General features: G+C 36.4%; 1 protein-coding gene across 1 annotated transcript; it reads left to right on the top strand.

The window, feature by feature from the left end:
- Positions 1–1,082: 1,082 nt before the first annotated feature.
- On the top strand, positions 1,083–17,886 carry LOC103698061 (ubiquitin fusion degradation protein 1 homolog). Its single transcript, XM_008780018.4, has 10 exons — positions 1,083–1,169; positions 1,880–1,918; positions 4,689–4,766; positions 8,785–8,809; positions 8,909–8,941; positions 9,124–9,245; positions 9,364–9,494; positions 9,654–9,877; positions 17,098–17,351; positions 17,620–17,886. Exons 2-10 carry the CDS (start codon positions 1,916–1,918, stop codon positions 17,707–17,709), a joined length of 960 nt encoding a protein of 319 aa, XP_008778240.3. The 5' UTR covers positions 1,083–1,169; positions 1,880–1,915; the 3' UTR covers positions 17,710–17,886.
- The last annotated feature ends 2,445 nt before the right edge of the window (positions 17,887–20,331 follow it).

Here is a 20,331-nt window from a genome sequence, read left to right as displayed (position 1 = left end):
GTGAGTCAAGTTGTCTCCCTTCCTCTCTTTTTCTTCTTTTTTTTGCCTCTTTAGTTCTTTTGCTATTCCTCATGAACAAGATTGGTCCAAGCCTCTAAACTAGTTGGGAACTTTTTTTTTCTTTTCTTTTCCCCTCCATATCTGTGAAAGATCTTTGAATGCTCTCCATCATACCCTCTTTTTCTTAATCAAAAACATGCCTGCTTTCAGTTTTCTCCTTTTTTTGTAAATTTTTTTGCTCTATTCAATATAGTTGTTAGAAATATGCTGCTATGTTTTATACTTTTTGATCTCTATTCTTGAGACTTTTTTTCATTGCATTATACGGTAGAAAGAAGAAACAATGCTTTGCGTTCTTTTTGTATATCTTCAGTAGTCAATACTATTAACATTTCTACTCTTACTACTGTTGTATACTTGTAACATTATTCTTGTTAACAATAACTTTTGACAGTTGTAAACTTATATTCTATAAGTTTAGATCAAATAAATAAAATTGTAATAGATTTTATAGTATTATAGTTGGGTCATATGTTAATTGTTACCTTGGGTTATCTAATTTTGATACTTTATTGAGGAGGATGCAAGTTTTAATAATATTATAATATATAATTAATCATATAAAAGATAATATATTAGATCAATAACTGATCGGTAACCCTTGGTTCATTAATCATTACCAATTATTGACATGTTATATGGCATATACAGATCATAGCATACACCATGTTTAAAAAGCATTTGATGGACCAATATTCCTATCAATGGATCATATATGCAGTAATTGATGAGGGGTTTTCGCTTCTTCCCCCCTCTCCTTTATTTGGCGTTACCCTATTCCCTAGCTTCACCGTCTCGTGTTTCACGTCATCCAGCTGATCCGCACACAAGTCAGATCCCACGACGTCAGATGACGTGGCACCTCGCGGCCTACTCGGATCGCAGCGTGGATCGACTATGTGGTGGAACCCACCGACAGCTGATCCACCGTTCATCTCCACCGCCCCAACGATCACGCCTTCTCAGCCCTCCGATGAGCGTACATCCGACGCCTTCTTCTGATTCTCGCCTCTATTTTAGCCAAAAAAAAAGCCTTCTCGCCTCTATTTCTTACCTCTGCTCTCCGAGGGCTTTCGTCGGTGAACACGATTCCAGAGGAAGAACACGCGGTAGATGTCTCTTTTCTTGTTAGGTTTTCTCAATTCTTTCGCTCGTTTTTAGCGTTTGACACAGAATCGTTACGGTTTATGCATGACTTGTTCGGGCTAAATTGGTTATTCCTCGATCGTTTTGCTTTTGTTCATGATTTGTTTTGATTCTACAAGCAATATGGTTTTATATGGTAAAAGAACCAAAATTGGTTGGAGTATGCTGCTTATATGCAAGTTTTAATGTAATATAAAGATCAATAACTGAGATATATGATGATATAAAAATTATTTGATAAATGTTGTAAAAATTATGTTGCCTGGATGGTTGCTTAATTGACTGGGCTATTGCGAGGCTATAGGAGGGTCCATCACTGAGGGTTGCCTGAACTATTTGACAACTATGGTGCAATGCAAAGACAAGTATTTGGTTGTGATTGTAGATTAGGCTTGAGTTGGGTTAGTTGTTGGTTGGTTTAGGTAATTTGACAATTAGACTGCTTGCGAGTCTTGGTAGCTGTACAGATTGTATATAACATGTTATCATACTATATAAATAATTGGTCTTCCCTAAACACAGTTACAGGTTACTTACGAAAGTCTGGATTTATACTACAATTTGAATTTTTAGTGTCTTACTTTTGATTCTTAGTTTTTTATGTGAGATTTGCTGTACAGTTTTAGTCCTGGAGTAATGTTGTTCATTATTCTGTTTTGTTGCCTTCTTTTAGGAGGTCTGAGGAGTCAAGCACTTGGATCTAAGCAAAATGGTATGCAACATGGCCTTAACTTTCAAAATCAAACGTTTTAGTAGCATTTTGGTTTTCAATATATTTCATTGCTATCCTAGTTGAGCCCAAATTATCATCTTATGCAGAATCTGAAATTCAAGCACTATCTGTTACATCTATGATCATTTGTTTGTTAAATGTTGTGCCTTTTCCATCCTCTTCAATCTGTTGTTGTTTTTCAAAAGATGAATGGGTTTGCATTTCTCACCCTATGGGTAATGTCATAATATGTTTTATATGTTTACATAAAGATGCTGCCAATGCCTATATTTAGTAGCAATGTGATAATATGTCAAAAAAGAATCTAAAATTCTGATCCACCCTCTACAATTTTACAGTATGATCTTGATCTTCACAATGCTTGCATCCAAAGTTCGCCGTCTCGGTACCAGACTTCATACCGGTGCCATACTAGCACAGTGTCGGTATGGTACGGTACGAAATTTTTTTGGCATACCGAGTGTCGGTACGCCAACTGTATCGAGTATCGATATCAAACCAGTATGGTATGGTACGTCTCGTACTGTCTGGTTCGGGCCGGTACGGCATACCTTGCTTGCATCTAAGTTGTAAACCATGTGAAAAACAACATTACGATGAACTTTCTACAATTAAAACTTCATGAGTGGTGATCCTGTTAATTTGCATTTAGGTCTCTTTATGCAGGGCCATTTAGAGATTGACTAGCAATGCAGCATTGGAGGACCTGAAGGCAAATATGTTGTATGATGACTGACCATAGGGTTGTTTAAAGCCTCAGTTAAATTGGCTTGGTAGCAACCTTTGAGTCCTTACAGAGCTCTTTATTTACGACATTGCAACAATAAAATCGGGCACTTATAACAGTTGCTTTGGACATCTGTACCATCTCACCTGGGCATCCTACAACAGCATAATAAAGAAAACAGAAAGCCATTGTATTGTAAATAAGAGGCTTACCTTTGTTTCAATCTTACCCCTAAAAACCCTATTGTAAAAACTAGACATGACAACTACTTCAATCAGTGATGAATTAGGTTGTTAGATGATATTGGGTTTTTGTTCACCTAACGGATTCATTGCAGCAGGATGAGACTCTCACATTCCTCTGTAGATGGCGTGTCCCATGATCTCAGCCCACCATTGGTCAATTTATTGACTGAAGGGCTGCAGGGAGTGATCTTTATGCCTATTCACAACCTATTTGCATCTGCAAAATATATTTGTAATATGGACTGCATCATTTCTCCACAATGACACTATCCCACATTTGTCCTAATAAAGAATATCCAGAGGACAAAATATAAGATAATATAATAATTTGTCCTATGCACCCAAACTATTTTAATGTCTCTTGACAGTGTGTTTTCAACCATGCATGCGATTCCTATTCTAGGAATTGATTATGGTTACCTGTATCTTTTTGTCACTGCACACCATTGTAAATGACACCTGAGTAACCTATGTTTACCCTACCTGCAATTTACCCTTACAAAGTTTAGGTTGAAATCAAAAGTGGTTGGAAGCACTTGAAGTTGATGAATAATCTTGAGGGCTTAATATTATGTGCTATCTACATTGGATTTTATTCGTAGTTTCAACAATGATAAATTGATTATGATTATAATGTGTGTGATATGAGGTGAGAAAGTCAAGAAGAGAAGCGTAAGAGGATACTAAACAAGGTTTTCTATACCAATTTAAGTTTCCTACATATGGTTAGCTTGAGCGAGCTTCTATAACATTAGATCTGAAATATAAATGCTTAGATGCTTGAAAATCATTGAAGACTGAGTGTAAATTGACAGGGAAGTTAGAATATTTCTGTCAGAAAATAGAGTAAACAATTTAAAAAAAGAATTGGCCTGTGAAAATTTGAAACTAAAAGGACAGTGATGGGAATTTTGAAAGAGGAGAGATAAACATTGAGAGAAAAAGAAATGTGTATGCACAAATTTATCTTGCTACATGCTTGAGTGAAAAAATAAAAGAGTATGCTGTTCTTCTTAATGCAGTTAACCCAGAATTTGAGATGCAGCCTCTCATATGATAATAGTTTCATTTACTTTCTTTGTTCTAATCCTGTTACCCAACTAGATAGGTTAGCCATGTTGTTAGGGCTATAATGAGGAAAACATTCTGATATTCTACACGTTAGAAGTGGAAATTGTCTACCACAAGCTGCAACTACTACAATAGGAATTTGTTGAATAAGGTATGTCTGTAACTGTCTCAGGGGTGGCAAAGGAATTTTCTCAGGTACGTCCTGTTTTATAGACAAGGGTTAGACTCTGATACTGAATGCGGGCAACCATGCTGGCCTTCATGCCATTTCTACACTAATATCGTTTCCTGCTTTTTATCCTTTTCTTAAGTCAGTAATTTATGATGCCTGATTCCATCAAAAACATGTCTTATATAGATGGCAAACAGTGTTCTCTGATAGTATTAAATTCAAAAATGTTGTCACTAGTGATGTCCATTAAATTTAGTGATCTTTGTGATTAGATTATCCATTTAGCAGACATAAATAATCTAGATGCTGTTTGCCATATCGTTGCTATTGACTACTTTACTAATTGTCCCCCTCTCCTCCTCCATTCATTTTTTGCTTAGTTTGTGCTTTGGTGCATTGGCTTGAGATGATCTTGGGATGAGAAGTTGATTTCCATTTTCATTTATCATTCTTTTATTGGCACATCTTCGTGGTTGCTTAATTCTTCCAGTATATGTCTTTAACTCTGTTGTTTTTTTTTAATTCTGGTATCAGTTTTTTGATGGATTTGGTTATCATGGAAATTCTTTTGAGCAGACATACCGCTGTTACCCTGCATCTTTTATTGATAAGGTTTGAAATTCTATTCTCACACTAAGACATGGTTCTCTTTATCTTGCACTTACTAGACAAATCTAGATATTATGTTTGCTAAGTTCCTTCTTTTTTCCCCTAATATTTTTCATGATATTCAGTTAATGCATTGTGATTGATTGTTAGGACCTATATAATCTAGTTTGTCAAATAATTGACTAAAGTACAAGTATTGCCCATTTCATCCTGAACCACCTCATTAGGATGAGGGCCAAGGTTGTCAAAAGCAAAGAGCTCCCTTAAGGCAATAGGACCCTGATATCACTTGAGTAACTAGGCACCAAATAGGTGCTTACCTGAGGAAAGAACACTCAAATTTATTAAAAGCTCAATAAATGCATTAGAAATATATATTTTTTGTTTATGAATGCAATACAAGCATTATAAGCTTAGTTATCCAAGTTTCAACATTAAAAATCATAATTGTCTTGAGCATTCTACATGGTGTTTAATATATTTGAAAACATCACATTGAAATGCCACTTCCCATTTCATGTTTTTAAACAAAAATCAGCAAAAATAACCACTGGACATCCTTTAATAGTTTCAAAATTCAAATATGATAGCAAAATACAACCGCACAAAACATCTTTGATGTTTCTAAACAATACAACGCAAGAAAAATCATTGAACATTCTAAATTAGCCCTTTATTTATAAGCACTGACAAAATAGCTTGCAAGTTAAAGCTCATGAAGCTCTAACAGGGATAGGAAGAATACTGCAGGACATCAGAGTGGCACTACTTAAATGCCTCTCACTTCATCCCAGGTGCTTGCCTAGGTATTGCCTTAGCAAAGTCCCCTTGCTTGGGGACTATTGACGCATTCCTGGGCTTTCTCGCTTTGCCTGAGCGTGTAGGAAAGTTCTTGGAGTGTCTTCGACAAGACTAATGAGGGCCATTGCGATATATCACTTCATGGATTTCTGTTAGTTATTACCTTTTACAAGGATGACATTATTATATTTTTAGATGATGCCCATAATTCAAGTATCAGTGGCCTAATTGGTGCCAATCAGATATCAAGGGATTAGGAAATTGATAGCAAGTTGATAGAGAAGTCACTAAGTAGTAGCGAAAGAATCAAAGTATGTGTTGGCCTCCTAAAAAACTACAAGTAACCCCTTTTTATGTTTTGCTGACCACATATTGTGCAAGTCAAATCATTAGAGCTCTTGTTCTAACTAGTACTCCTTAGCTTTCTCTTTCCATCAATGAAGTCCAAAAACACTTCACCATTTTACTTTAGACATTCATGTTAGTGAATTTTATAGACCATATTCTTGGTTTTGGCAGTTCTCTTTTCTAAAGAATGATGATGTACATTGGGATACATTGGGATTGCCCTAAAATTGTTTGTATTTATTTTCTTAAATTATATTTGCCTATTTTTAAAAGAGTTATTTTCTTTTTGGTACTTGTCATGCCTAACATTAAGCAGTTGACGTAGAAAAGCCCAAGACACTAGCATGCAATGTATTAAAAAATGGGTAACGGGCATTTGGCTGTCAAGGGGGTTCAGCGCTATAGTGGTTGGTTGCTGTGTACCCAAAGCGAGCTGCTAAAACATTTTAATATTTTCTTGCTAAGTATTAAAAGTTACTACTTTATTTTTTATGCAAAATAATGAAAAAAATATTAAGTGTGAAGCAATAAAACATCATCCAACATCATGATATCATGTCAAAATCCATAAAATATAAAGGTCCATAATATGACGAGAAATATTATCATCCATCAAATATGGTAATGTCACTCTAAGATAAAAATGTACACAATCACATAATATCATCTATAGCAATGAGGGTAGAACTGTTTTAAACCGTCCGGCTTGGGGCATACTGAGCCGTACTGGCAGTGGACCGAGACAGTTCCGGCAATGATATCGAGAAACCGCGAGGGATGGGGAGAGAGAGAAGAAAAGAGAGAAAAAGAGAGAGAGAGAGAGAGAGAGGTAGGGGGAGAGAGAGGGAGAGGGCGGTGGTGAATGGCGACTGTTGGAACATGGCCGAGGGAGGGGGAGAGGGGGCTTTCGAAGCCTTTTCTCCATTGTGCGTTGGAACAGGGGTGGAGCCCTTGTTTCAAAAGAAAACAGGAGCTTTGGTCCCTTTTTTTATTTTATTAATTTTTTAAAGTGAAGTGAGCAACCACTATCGACTTCACTATTTTTTTTTGAAAGTTTTTAAGTGAAGTCGGCAGCTGCTGCCGACTTCACTTAAAGAAATCAAAAAAATAGAAAAGGGGCCGAAGCCCCTATTTTCTTTCAAAACAAGGGCTTCGCTCCTGTTCTGACGTATGAAGGAGAGAAAGCCCTCTCTCCCCCCTCCTTTGATCCTATTTCAGTGGTTGCTGCTCACTGTTGCCCTTGCCCTCTCCCTGCCTCCCTCTCTCTCTTTCTTCTTCTCTTTCCTTCTCCCTACCCCCTCCCTTCGCCTCTCTCCGCCACGCTCTCCCTCCCTTTCTCTCCCACTCCCTCCCTCCCTCTCTCTTCTCCTTTCTCTCTCCTTTTCTTCCTCCCTTGCTAATTTTTCTGTTAGTTTATGCTGGAATGGCACAACATGAGGGTGTACCATTCCTTAATGCCGGCCTGTCGGCACGGATGCTGGTTCTGGTACTGTGTACCTTGATCCATAGAATAAAGATGTCCACAATCACAGAGCATCAACCATAGAAGAAAGTTGTCCACAATCATATAATATAGTCACTAAGGAAAAAGATCATCATCAATAAATAATGGACTCCACTAGAGTCTATACAAAAAATGACAAATTGCTGATTGACTATCTTATTGATCAGTCATTATCTACTACTTATAGGTGGTCTGTTTCTTGAGCATCAGAACTAGAGGTGTCCAAATTATCTATTTGGAAATTGATCAGCCTGCTATGGAAGAGATCACTTGCTTTATACCCTTAACACAACTCGATATATTGGCCGCCTCATACCCAGGCATGATATCTGCCACTATGATGCTTAGCAAATGAGGTTTCAGGTTGAAATTGCTATAGCAGTCAAAGCAACTGATTTTTAAAAGAATAATGGTATGATAGGTCAATTTCGGTGGGAGGGTTGACCTGTTGACTTACCAACCTCATATTCATATACAGTTATGAAGTAGACAAGTTTGGTTATTCTCAAGTGCATTGAGGCTTCAATGTACTCAGTGCAAAATCAACCATAGGCTTTCCAAAATGGCGATCCACATTGTTAATGATCTACAACATTGAAGAGATGCAACTTGTCTCAACTATATCTCAATCCCAAACTGGTCGGAATCAGCTACATGAATGAGTTTTTTTTTGGAAATATTTGTTTGGTAGCTTTTAATAAGACCTGTTCTGTAACAACAAATAGGTCACAAAAATTGGAAAATGAGTTTTATCCATAGAGCAATCTCTCCCTATTTTTCTAATACTTCTTTTACAAAATGTCAGTTATCATGATTATCTATTCTTTTTTTTTATAAAAAAAACTCAAAAACAACCAAATAGCCTCATTTTTTCTCTCATTTTAGACATGTTTAAAGAAGATCAAGGAGGAAGACAACTATGTACTATAAAAACGGGTATGTAATTAGTCTCACATGGAGCTACAAGGAGAGAGTCATAGGTTGCCGGTTCAGTCCCCACCTTGAGACTTTGCATTTTATATAAGGGATTTTCTTTCCCCATGTTTAATAAATGCAACAATTATTTGCAAATGTTAAATTCAAGTATCCAAAATTATAAAACTGTCATGTGCACTATAATTTTCACAAGTCGGTGCTCCTCTCAATCTACAGACTAATGGCACTGCTCTTTTTGAAGTCATTAGGTTGTGGTTTCTTGTATATTCAAATTTCACTTTATGGAGTCAGCTTTTGAAGCATCATGGCTAAATGTAGAAATTTTACCTAATTTGTTTACAATTGGTTTTAACGGAACATGACAATTATTTCATGTTAGCTAATATTTTGTAGCTGGAATCTGTCATAATTGTAGTTTCTTTGTCTGTGCAGCCGCAGCTGGAAAGTGGTGATAAAAGTATGCCTTCTATGAGTGTTATTTATTGGTATCATCATTGGAATTCCTTTTTTTAACTCCCTTAACCTTGATGACTCAGCATGGTTTGTGTTTTTACAGTTATAATGCCTCCCTCTGCCCTTGATCGTCTTGGTGAGTCAAGCCTATGTGTATGATTAATCTTTCTTTGCTTATATTATTCCTGATATTCTTCCATAATAAGTACTTGTGATTATGTTCAATAAGATGTCCTGGTTTCCTTTTTTTTGTGTGGACAATTCATGTGCTATACCTGTGAGTCTGTGACCATATCCTACTTCTGTTTTACTATGCAGCATCTTTACACATTGATTATCCGATGTTATTTGAACTGCGGAATGCTGCCACCGAGCGAGTTTCACATTGTGGTGTGCTGGAATTCATTGCAGAAGAAGGCATGATCTACATGCCATATTGGGTAGGTCTTGTCGAGAGTATTTTTTTTACTAATTTGCTTCTATTTTTTTTTTAACTTTCCTGATTGTAGTTTATGAGCAAATAAGGCCTTATACTTTGTTTTATCTCTTTTTTTCCAGATGATGCAAAATTTACTTTTGCAAGAGGGAGATACTGTGAGCGTCAAAAATGCTACCCTCCCTAAGGGAACATATGTCAAGCTGCAGCCTCACACAAAAGACTTTTTAGATATCTCAAATCCCAAAGCCATGTTAGTAATTTTTTGATATTGTTTTAATATTTGTTCCCACACCTCTTGCTTTCATCCCCATGTCATTTTTAATGAATTTATTGCATTAAAAAATGTTGTTTGCTAATATTACTCATTATTTGTAAAGATACTAACATATCCTTTGCATCACATTGGCAGCTTGGAAACAACACTAAGGAATTTCTCCTGCTTAACCACAGGTGACAGCATCATGGTAGCGTATAATAATAAGAAATATTACATAGATATTGTCGAAACAAAGCCCTCTTCTGCAATCAGTATCATTGAAACAGACTGTGAAGTTGATTTTGCACCTCCACTTGACTATAAAGAACCTGAACGACCACAACGTTCTTTTCCTACGGGCAAAGCACCGTTTCCAGGTTCTCATTCTGGTTGTCGTTTCTATTTTTTCAATCTTCATATTTGAAGCCATAGTTTGTTGTGAATGTAATGCACTAGAGCATTTTTTACATTTTCACTTTATCTGTAGAAAACATGACATATTTTAAACTCTTTGGCTTAAAGGATTATACTTATAAATTATAAACACATCTAACTTTCCATCTTATTAGATCAAGGCCTACATGTTGTATTATCATCATCCCTGCTAGTTCCTTCCAAATCCATCTATCATTGTTTGATCCCAAAAATATTCTTCCCCTTTTCTAGATGCCTATATAAAATCCTGGTTATAAACAAATAAGGAAACAAAATTAAAATCCCGATTTGACATGAATTTAGAAATTTTACCTAGTTGCAATTATAGCAATAAACAATTAACAAAAGGGTCATAACAAAAAAAAAGTGATAAAAAGCAACTAAGAGAGAATAAAAAATACCAACTATAGACAAATAGGGAAAATGTACTGAAATATTTCCTTTTTAATGAGACCATACTAAAAAAGTCCTCTCTTTGTTAATTTCTTACCGCCATTTTGTGAGAATAAATAAGTAAAATAAATTATTTAAAATCATGTTGGAAACAAATAGAGAAAATACCAAAATTAAATTTATGAGAGTACATATTAGAAAAAATTAGAAATACTGGCTTTGATGTATAAGGAATTATTTATTTACTTTATTTGTGAGAGTAGATAAATATAGAAAAGTACAGAAAGTGCAAATATATAAAGAAAAATCTTATTGTTATTTAGTTTTATTTATTAATAATTCATATATTATAACTTAAATATTTCTATTATATTTTTCTAAAGCATGCATTGCATGTGCTCAGGTGTTAGTTAAGATAAAAGGGAAAGAAAACCCATGACTTGAAAAAAATAAAATGAGACTATAACTTGTGACTCTAAATCCTTGGGCAATAAGCTGGCAAGGCTGAAACTTTTGGAAGAAGTAGGTGAAACATCTTTTCCATCTTTTAGACCCAATTCAAAGAGACATTCTAGAAATGTGTCAGCTAGTGGATTGTCTTTATTATGCCATGTAGGACTATGGAAGATTTGACACCCTAAAGAATCTTCATGTAGAATTGATATAAAACAAACCATACAAAGAAAAGAAATGAATATTCTGGTTCACTAATTTTGCATGGTGAAGCATTCATTGGTCAGCAAATGATTGACAAATCCAAGGACTTTCGTAAGTAAATTATATAGGGAGCAATAATATTATCATAAAATTGTAGTTTTCCTTAATTTCCTGTGCTTGTAAAAATGTAAAAGTCATCTTCTCATCAATGTAAAACTTTCTTTTAGTGATGCGTAGATGATTATCTCAAATGGTTTCTGAGTACTTTACACCACTTGCTATGAGGAACATAAGGACAGGCCTTGCATTTTTACATGTGAAGCAGAATTTGCATCTTTTTTCTTTTTTCTTTTTCCTTGTTTGATTTACATACACCGATACCCTTCAAAACAAAAAAGGATTTCCATACACTGATAAATAGACTTTTCAAACTTAAGTTAACTGGCACTGTGTAACTTTATTTTTTAAGATATCAGTTGTGAAACACAATCTGGGACTTCAAAGAATATTTTTTCTTGAAGAGTTTGATAGAGGTGGTGTAGTACTCATTTATTTTTTAGTTCCTTTTATACTTTATTGGTGGGGTTTGTGCTTAGCGCTCTCAAGTAAATGACGCTTATGGAAAGAAGGTTAAAGAGGATTAAATGAGTAAAATTACATCATAGTGGGATAATACAGCTTTTAGCTTGGATATCTACCTCGAGGAGAACTTCTTATCAATGCATGCACAAAACACAGCTTCACAGAATAGATTTAAAATCATTTTTCTGAAATGAGAAAAGAAAGAAAGCTATTATTTTTCATATTCTTAAAATGTCTCCTTTCTGAAGAATATCGGATTCTACCTATAACAAGTACCCATCAGAAGAGGAGGGAAAAAAATAGACTTTCTTTTCAGTCCACTATGTCACCACTTAATAACCCCCTAGGAGCCAGAACTTGCTTCCTTTGTAAGCTACCTTCTTGGCAAGAACCACTAAATCTTTATTAAGGACCACTAAAATGCTTTTATTTGGAAAGAATCTTGAAAATTTATAAAAAGAATGTATCCCTTGAGAATCAACTTGCATCACCATTACATTGCCACGTGCCTTTTAAGTTTCCAATAGCCTTTGTAGATCTCGTGGTTTTCACAAAGAGAAATGATGGTGTGAGAACTAACAGTATTACCTGGGGACAATATTTTTTTTGGTATTATTATCTCGTACCACTTAGACACGAGGGTGCTTCATCATAAAAAGCTCTAATAAGTATCGTTCAACAAGATTAGATTTTTGGTTCAATAGTGTGAGTAATGCATATTATGTGGAAACTTAGTTTTTTTTTTTGTTGATATATACACACTAAGGTCACTCAGACACTCTATCAACACTTTATGCATGTTATTAAATTCAGCTATGGTGAGATCATCGCATACCATCACTTGGCACTTACATCATAAAGTGTCCAATGCCTGTAATAAGACCTCTTTGTTTCCATTCAAATTCAAATTAGATTAGGAATCTTATCATCAGGGTCGGTGGAATTGTTCCGAACCGGGTGGTTCGGGTCGTACCGAGTTGCCCCGGCAATGGATCGGGATGGTTCTTGCAACAGAAACGAAATCTGTTGCTGCAGGGGGAGAAGAAAAGAGAGGAAAAGAGAGCGAGCGAGGGAGGGAAGGAGAGTGAGAGGAAGGAAGAGAGATGGAGGTGGACGCCGACGAGCCGCACGAAGGAGGCTCAACGAAACAGGGGACCTTTTTTATTTTTGCGACTTTTAAGTAAAGTCGGTATATCACAAAAATAAAAATGGGGTTCAACCCTTGTTTCGAACGAAACAGGGACCCGACCATGGAGCCCTCCTTCGCCTCCTCCACGCGGGTCGCCAGCCTTCTTCTCTCTCCCCCTTTTCTCTCTTGTCTTCTTTCCCGTTCGCCCTCTCCCTTGCTTCCTCTATTGTGTTGGTACGGGGCCGGCACGGAACGGTACAGGGGTGTACCGTTTGGTGCTGCCGGGCAACCAAACCCCTTTTCTAAAAAGGAAAGACATTTTTGATATTTAGGATACTAATTGTAGTACTAGGCTGCAAATGGATTGGGATTTAAGCCCTTTTCTAAAAAGGAAAGACATTTTTGATATTTAGGATACTAATTGTAGTACTAGGCTGCAAATGGATTGGGATTTGTGTCTCCCTAAGATCTAGTCCAAACCCCAACCTAGCAAGATCCAAATCTGTTGGTGAAGAAAACTCTCTACCTCCCTCTTTATTCTCTCAATGAATTGGTGATAGATTTCTCTATCTTTACATATAGAAAGAGAGAGACTTCCTGAAATTTACCCTAACCTGAACCTTACCCCACCTCAGGGCCGGCCCGAGGCCTTAGGCGACCGTGGAAGGCCCCCGGGAGGCTGCTGACCAAAAGGAAGCAAAGGCCCCATATAAAACTAAGATCTGGAGCTGGCTACGAGTCTTCCCCCTTGATGGAAGGGGGGTGGAGAGTTTCCTGGCCTGCAGAGGGGCAATTTGGGAAGTTGGGGACGATAGTTTTGGTTTGGGTGGGGGGAGAGAGAGAGAGGAGGGATTTGGTTGGCTTGATAGACGCCTGAAGCCACTCTTATCTTTCATCCCTTCTCTTTTTTGGTTTTGGTCTTGGTTTTCCTTCCCTCACATTACTCCTGATCCAGCTAGGCCATCCGGAAGAAAGATAGGGGGATTGGAGATGGACTTCTTGGAGGGTGGAGATTCTTTTAGTTTTCTCCTCTCTGTTTCTTCTCCCCTCTTGGGTGGTAGAGAGAGAAAAGGAGGGAGGGGGTTGAATGGCTGCTGTGCTGTGATGTTGCAGTTGCCGCTTGGGTACTCACTTGAAGGGGAGATGGTGGGATGGGACTTTTATTAATTAGATGGAGTGAATTTTCCATAATGACCCTACTTTCTCTTATAGAGAGGTTCCTTCAGTTTTTCTTTACCTTGACCATGAAGTGCCGTGGGATGACCTTTTCCTATTCGGCTCTTGCTTGACATGGTAAACAGTATTGCCAAGCATTATCTTAGTTATTTAATCAGTTTCATGGCCCTTCATTTGGAGTAATTACTTTTATGTGCTTCCATTCAAGAATTATATTAAATTGAAAAAGCTTCTTGTCTATCTCTGTTAGATTCATGTATCTTTGTTGAAATATGTACTTGATAGCTATCTATTTTTATATATTTTTTTAAGTATTTTATATTTATTAAAAAAATTATTATTTAAAAAAAGTGGCCTCGTTCATTGGATTCGTCTTAGGCCCCAGAATGTATTGAGCCGCCCCTGCCCCACCTCACCCCCAAGAATATAGGGTTGTGTTTGGATTTGGATAAACACAATCCAACCTATTTTTTCCATTGGTTCCAATAAATAAAATTGTCAACCCAGTTTGACCCATCTCAATTTAGAAGACAATTGGATCGGATAAGTTATTGGATCCAAATTTAAGTGGGTTGCATCAAGATTAGGCAAATCTTTGATCCAACCCAATGCACTTATAGCAATATTACCAATTAGACCATCAGCCACAACCTGAAGGTGAGGAATAGACTAAGAGGGATATTTATGTAAAAAAATTAGAATTAAACTTGCTATTCTCGCTATTAAGTTCTATGCTTGCTTATCTTTTATGTACTTTGCCATTTTATTCCTTTTCTAGGTTTTCTATTTTCATATTTAAGTGTAGTTTGCCTTTTTTTGCATGTTTTCTTTTATTAATATTTTTTTCTCCCATGTGCATCGCACATGCCACTTTGCTAGTTTAACATCACTACAATGGTCTTAATTTTATCGAGTTTTGGGGTAACTTGTGATTCTATCATAATTTACAGACGGCCACATGGGCACAATGAGTCATGCTTTTTGGAGGTTGACATGTCATACTCTCTTGGACAATCTCAAAGCTTATTTTAATCTATCTGGGTAATTATTGTATGTGCACGCTTGTATGAGTTGGTTGTTGTTGCATCAGTGGATGTGGATACTGATGTAAGACAGTCCGTGGAAGGAGAACTACTAGGGTTTTGAAATAGCACTTGATGTTTAAATCATTGGAAAGTTCAATTTTGACACATGTTTTATTTAAAGGTGAACTATGAAAATTGGAATTTCAAAGTAGAATTGATGGTAAACATGGTGGTGAATCTTAAAAATATGAAGGGCTCAATTAGGGAAGAACGTGTTCCTCATGAGGGTTAGTATTGGGATTAAAAGAAAAATTCTTAGCATACCTTTTTTGTTATAAATAGGGTATTAGAGTTTTATGTAATCAGCCAGATGGCTGGTTAATAAAGAATGATAATCTACAAAGCATCTTCTTGTTCCCTTGTGGTGTGATTCTGCAAAGGAGAAGCGAGATCTTCAAACCCTAGGTGTGATTCTTAGGTCCTAAAGTCACTTCTCTATTATCTTTCCTCACTCTTATTCTTTGGTACTTTCTTCGTTTTCATTTAGTGTTTCTCTGTTATTTTCTTTTTCACATCTGGTTTTGTTTCCTTCTTTTCTTCAACTGGTAATCCTCAAACTTAAAGTCTATTGATCCACAACTGGCCTTCCATCTAGTTTCAACCCCTTTTACACAAATCACTTGTTGAAAAGTCCCTTCAAATTTTTTATTTATTTTTGTTAAGATATCAATCCACCAGTTGAACCCTAAATTCTGAACCCTAGGCCAGATTCTAGTCATTTGATTCCTCTTTACTATAGAAAGTTCACCTTCTTAGTTCAGTTAATACAGGAAAACCAGATTTCAACAGAATGGCCGGCAAGCCATTGAATATATTCCTAACCACCTATTGTTATGTTGCAGCATGAAGAGTTCCACAGCAGAATCAGACACATGAAGTTGTCAAAAGATCTAAGATCTTTTAATCTCAACTACTGTGTCATGTTAACCCACTGAAAACTAAAAATAAACCAGAAATAAAAGAAAATACAGAAAATTGACAACTAAATTTAAATATAATAGATTCCCCTTTATCCTGCAGCCCTTAGTTATCCTCACCTATGTTATGTGCGACACCACTTACTGATATTTTAAACCAAGCTGTGATATATCCACGAGTTGAAGATGCACGTGAAATTGTCATTTTGAATCTTGCATTTATTGTGTTTGCTTCTAGTGGAGTAATGCATTTATCATTTTGTTATAGGACACATTTTTTTCAGACCAGCATTAGTCAACTATCTTTTATGACAAACAAGTTTATTTTAGCTCGCTCATTATGTTTATGGGAATTTACTGGGCTTGGGTAATGAAAACACAAGGCCTAAAGGCCCAATCCAAATACATACAAGATCTGGCCAGTGGGCATTTCCAGCCGTAATGGAGATCTGATTTACTACTTTCATGTTTTTGAATTATCATGCTATTGGTTATTTTAGTTGATGTGGTTGAATAGAACATGTTGCTTAGCTTGCTGACTGAAGATCTTGCTTTTCTTGAGAATATGGTCTGCAGTGACTAGTAAGTTCCATCTGCAAATCTGGAACAATCTTTCTTCTGCATGCTGCAGTGCTATGTAATAGCTATGATTCACATTCTGTGCATATCAGTCACATTGACACATGACATGGTGATGTTCCAGGCCTGTTTGGATGCTTGGATTTTCCATCCTTGTAATATCTGACTCCGGATGAGTATCACCATGTTAGAGAGAGAAAAAGGAAGTTACAAGGTTGAGGTCACTGATCACTCATGTTCTGATTTTTTTGGGATATCAGAATCTACTGAAGGGATGATTTTCATTATCCCGAAAAAAAATATCAGGATTGGGTGATCAACGGACCTATTAAACTTCGTCACTTCATCTCCTTTCTGAACAGATAATTCCAACCTCTCTGGAGGGATGTGGAATTCTAGCATTCAGATAGGCCTTTCTTGTTCCTTATGTTCTGGTAATACTGGAAATTGCTGATTTGAATCCTTCTTGTCGGGCAATTTTCCTAGTGTTACTTTTGTGCCTTTTTCTTCTAGAACATATAATTTTCTTGTAGTTCAGCTTGCATGTTTAACCGGAAAGTTACAGTAACAGGTGTTTGCTTTTTTCATGCTAAAATTCAATTGACCTTTCCCTTCTGATATGGGATTTATTTTGAAAAATTCAGTTCAGGATGCTCAAGCTGAAGCTGAAGTTGAACCAAAATTCACCCCATTTACTGGCTTCGGGAGACGACTGGATGGCAAACCTTCAAAGCATCAAGCTCCAACTGTTTCTCCCCCAGCAAAGGGAAGACAATCTGAAATGACCGATGGTGGGAAGAACTTAAAAGCATCCACTTTTGAGAGCAGTTCATCCCATCGGACTATGGGAAAGCTTGTCTTTGGTTCAAATGCAAATCGTGCCTCAAAAGAAGCACAGGTGCGCACCATGTTCATATTAATGTACCATTGTCGATCTAACTCCCTGCTCCTGTTTCTAAGATATGGATAGCTTCAAATCTCTCATCTTTCCCACCATGGGAATCATAACATAATTCTATTGACCATGTGTAGCACCAGACATGCTCAGGCTATCCTTAAAACCAATTTGCTTTTATAATAAATCTGAATGGACCTCTTTGTTGATAGTTTAGGAACTCTTGTATCAAATCTTCTATTAAACGCAGTGTGTTTCCTTATCTTTGCAGGGCTTGAAAGAAAAGACGGAAGAGCCAGGAAAGAAAGAAGAGCCCAAGTTCCAGGCATTTAGTGGGAAGAAATACTCATTGAAAGGTTGAACAACAGATTGTTGTTGTTTTCCTCGTGTTTAATATAACTTATCTGCATTAAAATATTTTAACTATTTTCTGGTATGTTACTCTGTAACTGACAAGGAAATAATACACCTTTGGACTTTCTTAAATTTGTTAATTTAGATTGTTATCTACCATAATGCCCATAGTCACTTCTTCTCAGCTCTAATGTATCGTGGAGTACTAGTGTTTTATGTAAGTTGAGAAACTATGAAATGAAATGTCTTTACTCCCATTGGAAGTCGGAAGAAACTAATAACGAACCAATAGTCTAACTGCACCCACCTGCTGGAAAAAAGACCTTACTCCCACTAAACTACCATAATGTCATTAGCTTTGTACATGTCTTTTGTTATCTCTCTTTTTTCTCCCCTCGAACTTAAAAATTCATAGCTGTGCGTGCATAGCTACAATATGATATGTCTGTGCTGCTAATCTTATGCACTTTGCACTGCATAAAGCTTCTGTTTAAAGAAGAATTGGTGCACTTTGAAGATAAGATCAAACTCATTTCTTCATTGTGATCTCTGACATAAGGTGCTTGTCTAATCTAGTGTATCTTCATGTTCCAACATTATTTTAACACCACTAGTTGCCATGGAGGCATGGATTATAACTTCATCGCTTCATCGAGGGACATCCTTCCAATTGATCTTGTAAAATGTCTCTGAGATCCATTTTTTTAACTGTAAAGCTAAACAAATCCAGGTGGTGGGTTTGACCCTTAAAACTTGTACGGGACCCATATAGGTTGGCTCTAAGCCAAACCTTGGCTTTCCACAAATCATGGTCCATAGCACAAGAACATGTCCTCATATATCTTGGACCAGCAAAATTATAAGTCTTCATTGATCTTCCCATTGTGGCGCGTCAAAAAAAGCAAAATTTCCTCTCACGGATTGATGACATGTCTTCTTGTACTTTTTTGATCCTGTAGCTTGTTACATCTTGGCCGCTCATACTTTTTTCTTTTTTGGATGTATGACACTTGTCTTAACCTGCTTTTTTTGAAGATCTTTTCATGTTTGCTTCCTTGCTTGCGCGTGGATGCTTAACACTTAGCCATTGACCAAGTCAAAGCAGACGCAGCCAAAAAAATCAGAAAGCCCGTTGATCTAGAATTTGAATTCAAATTTTGAATTTGAAGAAAAAATTTAAAATATTTAAATTCAATTCAACAAAGGCATCCAAAGCTCTTTCTAGCACAGCACCACCTGAAGACTTGACCAGCAACTAAACCATGGTGGAACTACTAGAGAAAAAGCACCACGCGATCCTAGTCCTTCACATCAAATTCTATCTCTCCACCATGCCTTTGGTACAAGGGGTCAGAGAACCGTCACAAAAGTGGAGAGACTGCTGAAGGATGGAGGAGATGTTATGGATGCATCGAAAATTGTTCCAAAATAGGACTAAAGGTTATGCCTACACTCTTCTCTATTAGCATACCCTTGGGTGACCTACATACTATTTATAGTCCAATTACAGAGAGTATAGAAATGTGACACTTGACTCACAAGTTTCCAATAGAAATAAATTTTATGAAATAGGCCAATATTTAATCCACTTGCAAACTTAGTAGCAGCCTAGAGCTTGTCAGCTAAAAACTACCACTGCATCCAAGTTTGGATTTTCTTGTCAAATTCTATTGAGCCATCTCAATTAAAGCTTGAATAAAGAAGTTATGGCTAAACTACTAAATTAGTGTCAATGTAGTCCAGCCAAAAATGGCAATAACCATGCTGTTCGACTAGTTTAGATACTGAAAACCTATCGCCGGACCTTGTTTGAATCCTAGTTGATCATAAAGTCATCTAATCGTAGTTTCCAAACCAATTTTGGATGGCAAAATAACTGACATCCAATGTGTTTTTGTCCAAAATGCTGCTATTGCAGGAGATCATGTCCTAGAAGTCTTATCTTTTGATCTAATTTGACTTCTCGCCCAATTCTAGGGGCACCCATTCGTCATTATCAATGTACAAAACCTAAAGCATGAACTCAAAGAACAATTAGTTAAAGCTTTTGCCCCTTGAGTGCATGTTTACTCAGATATTCATTTTCTAAATAGTGAATTATGTGCAAGATTTGGTGGATTTTGGAATAGACCCTAGTAAATCCTGGAAAACATCATTGTTATATTGTTAGATTTTCAGTAGTAAGATATATCCATAAGTTATCCTTATAGTTTTAGGATTTAATTCTTATTTCTTATCTCTTTATTATATCTAGTAAGGTATAGCAAGGCATCAATGTTGCTTCGAAGTCACGCTGTCACCTCCTAACCTACATTACCTGATAAATATTTTAAGTTTAAATTTAAAACCCAAATGTTTTAGGTTGGGTTAACATCTGGTTAGCCAATTATCAGCCTCATTGGCACCATTAGTATTTATATTTTTTCCTTTATTTCTAAAATGCACACATGTATTAGAAACATATATATACTTAAAATTTGAGAAAATAATGAATACATGATTCAAATTTATAAATGTCATGATGTCATAATAATTCAATAATGTATAATAGTGTTGACATTAGCAAACAATGTAGTTTAAGATATCTATATGCACTTCTAAATTTGTGTAGATTAGACATTGACAAACA

Source organism: Phoenix dactylifera, chromosome 18, assembly GCF_009389715.1.
Source record: "Phoenix dactylifera cultivar Barhee BC4 chromosome 18, palm_55x_up_171113_PBpolish2nd_filt_p, whole genome shotgun sequence".
Classification (NCBI taxonomy): domain Eukaryota; kingdom Viridiplantae; phylum Streptophyta; class Magnoliopsida; order Arecales; family Arecaceae; genus Phoenix; species Phoenix dactylifera.
This window is presented reverse-complemented; position numbering and strand designations above follow the sequence as displayed.

Bases quoted from the DNA above. Each gene is read 5' to 3' on its own strand.
- LOC103698061 (XM_008780018.4), top strand. The intron at 8,942-9,123 runs GTGAGTCAAGCC...TTTACTATGCAG, and splicing joins CTCTGCCCTTGATCGTCTTG to CATCTTTACACATTGATTAT. The intron at 9,246-9,363 runs GTAGGTCTTGTC...CTTTTTTTCCAG, and splicing joins TGATCTACATGCCATATTGG to ATGATGCAAAATTTACTTTT.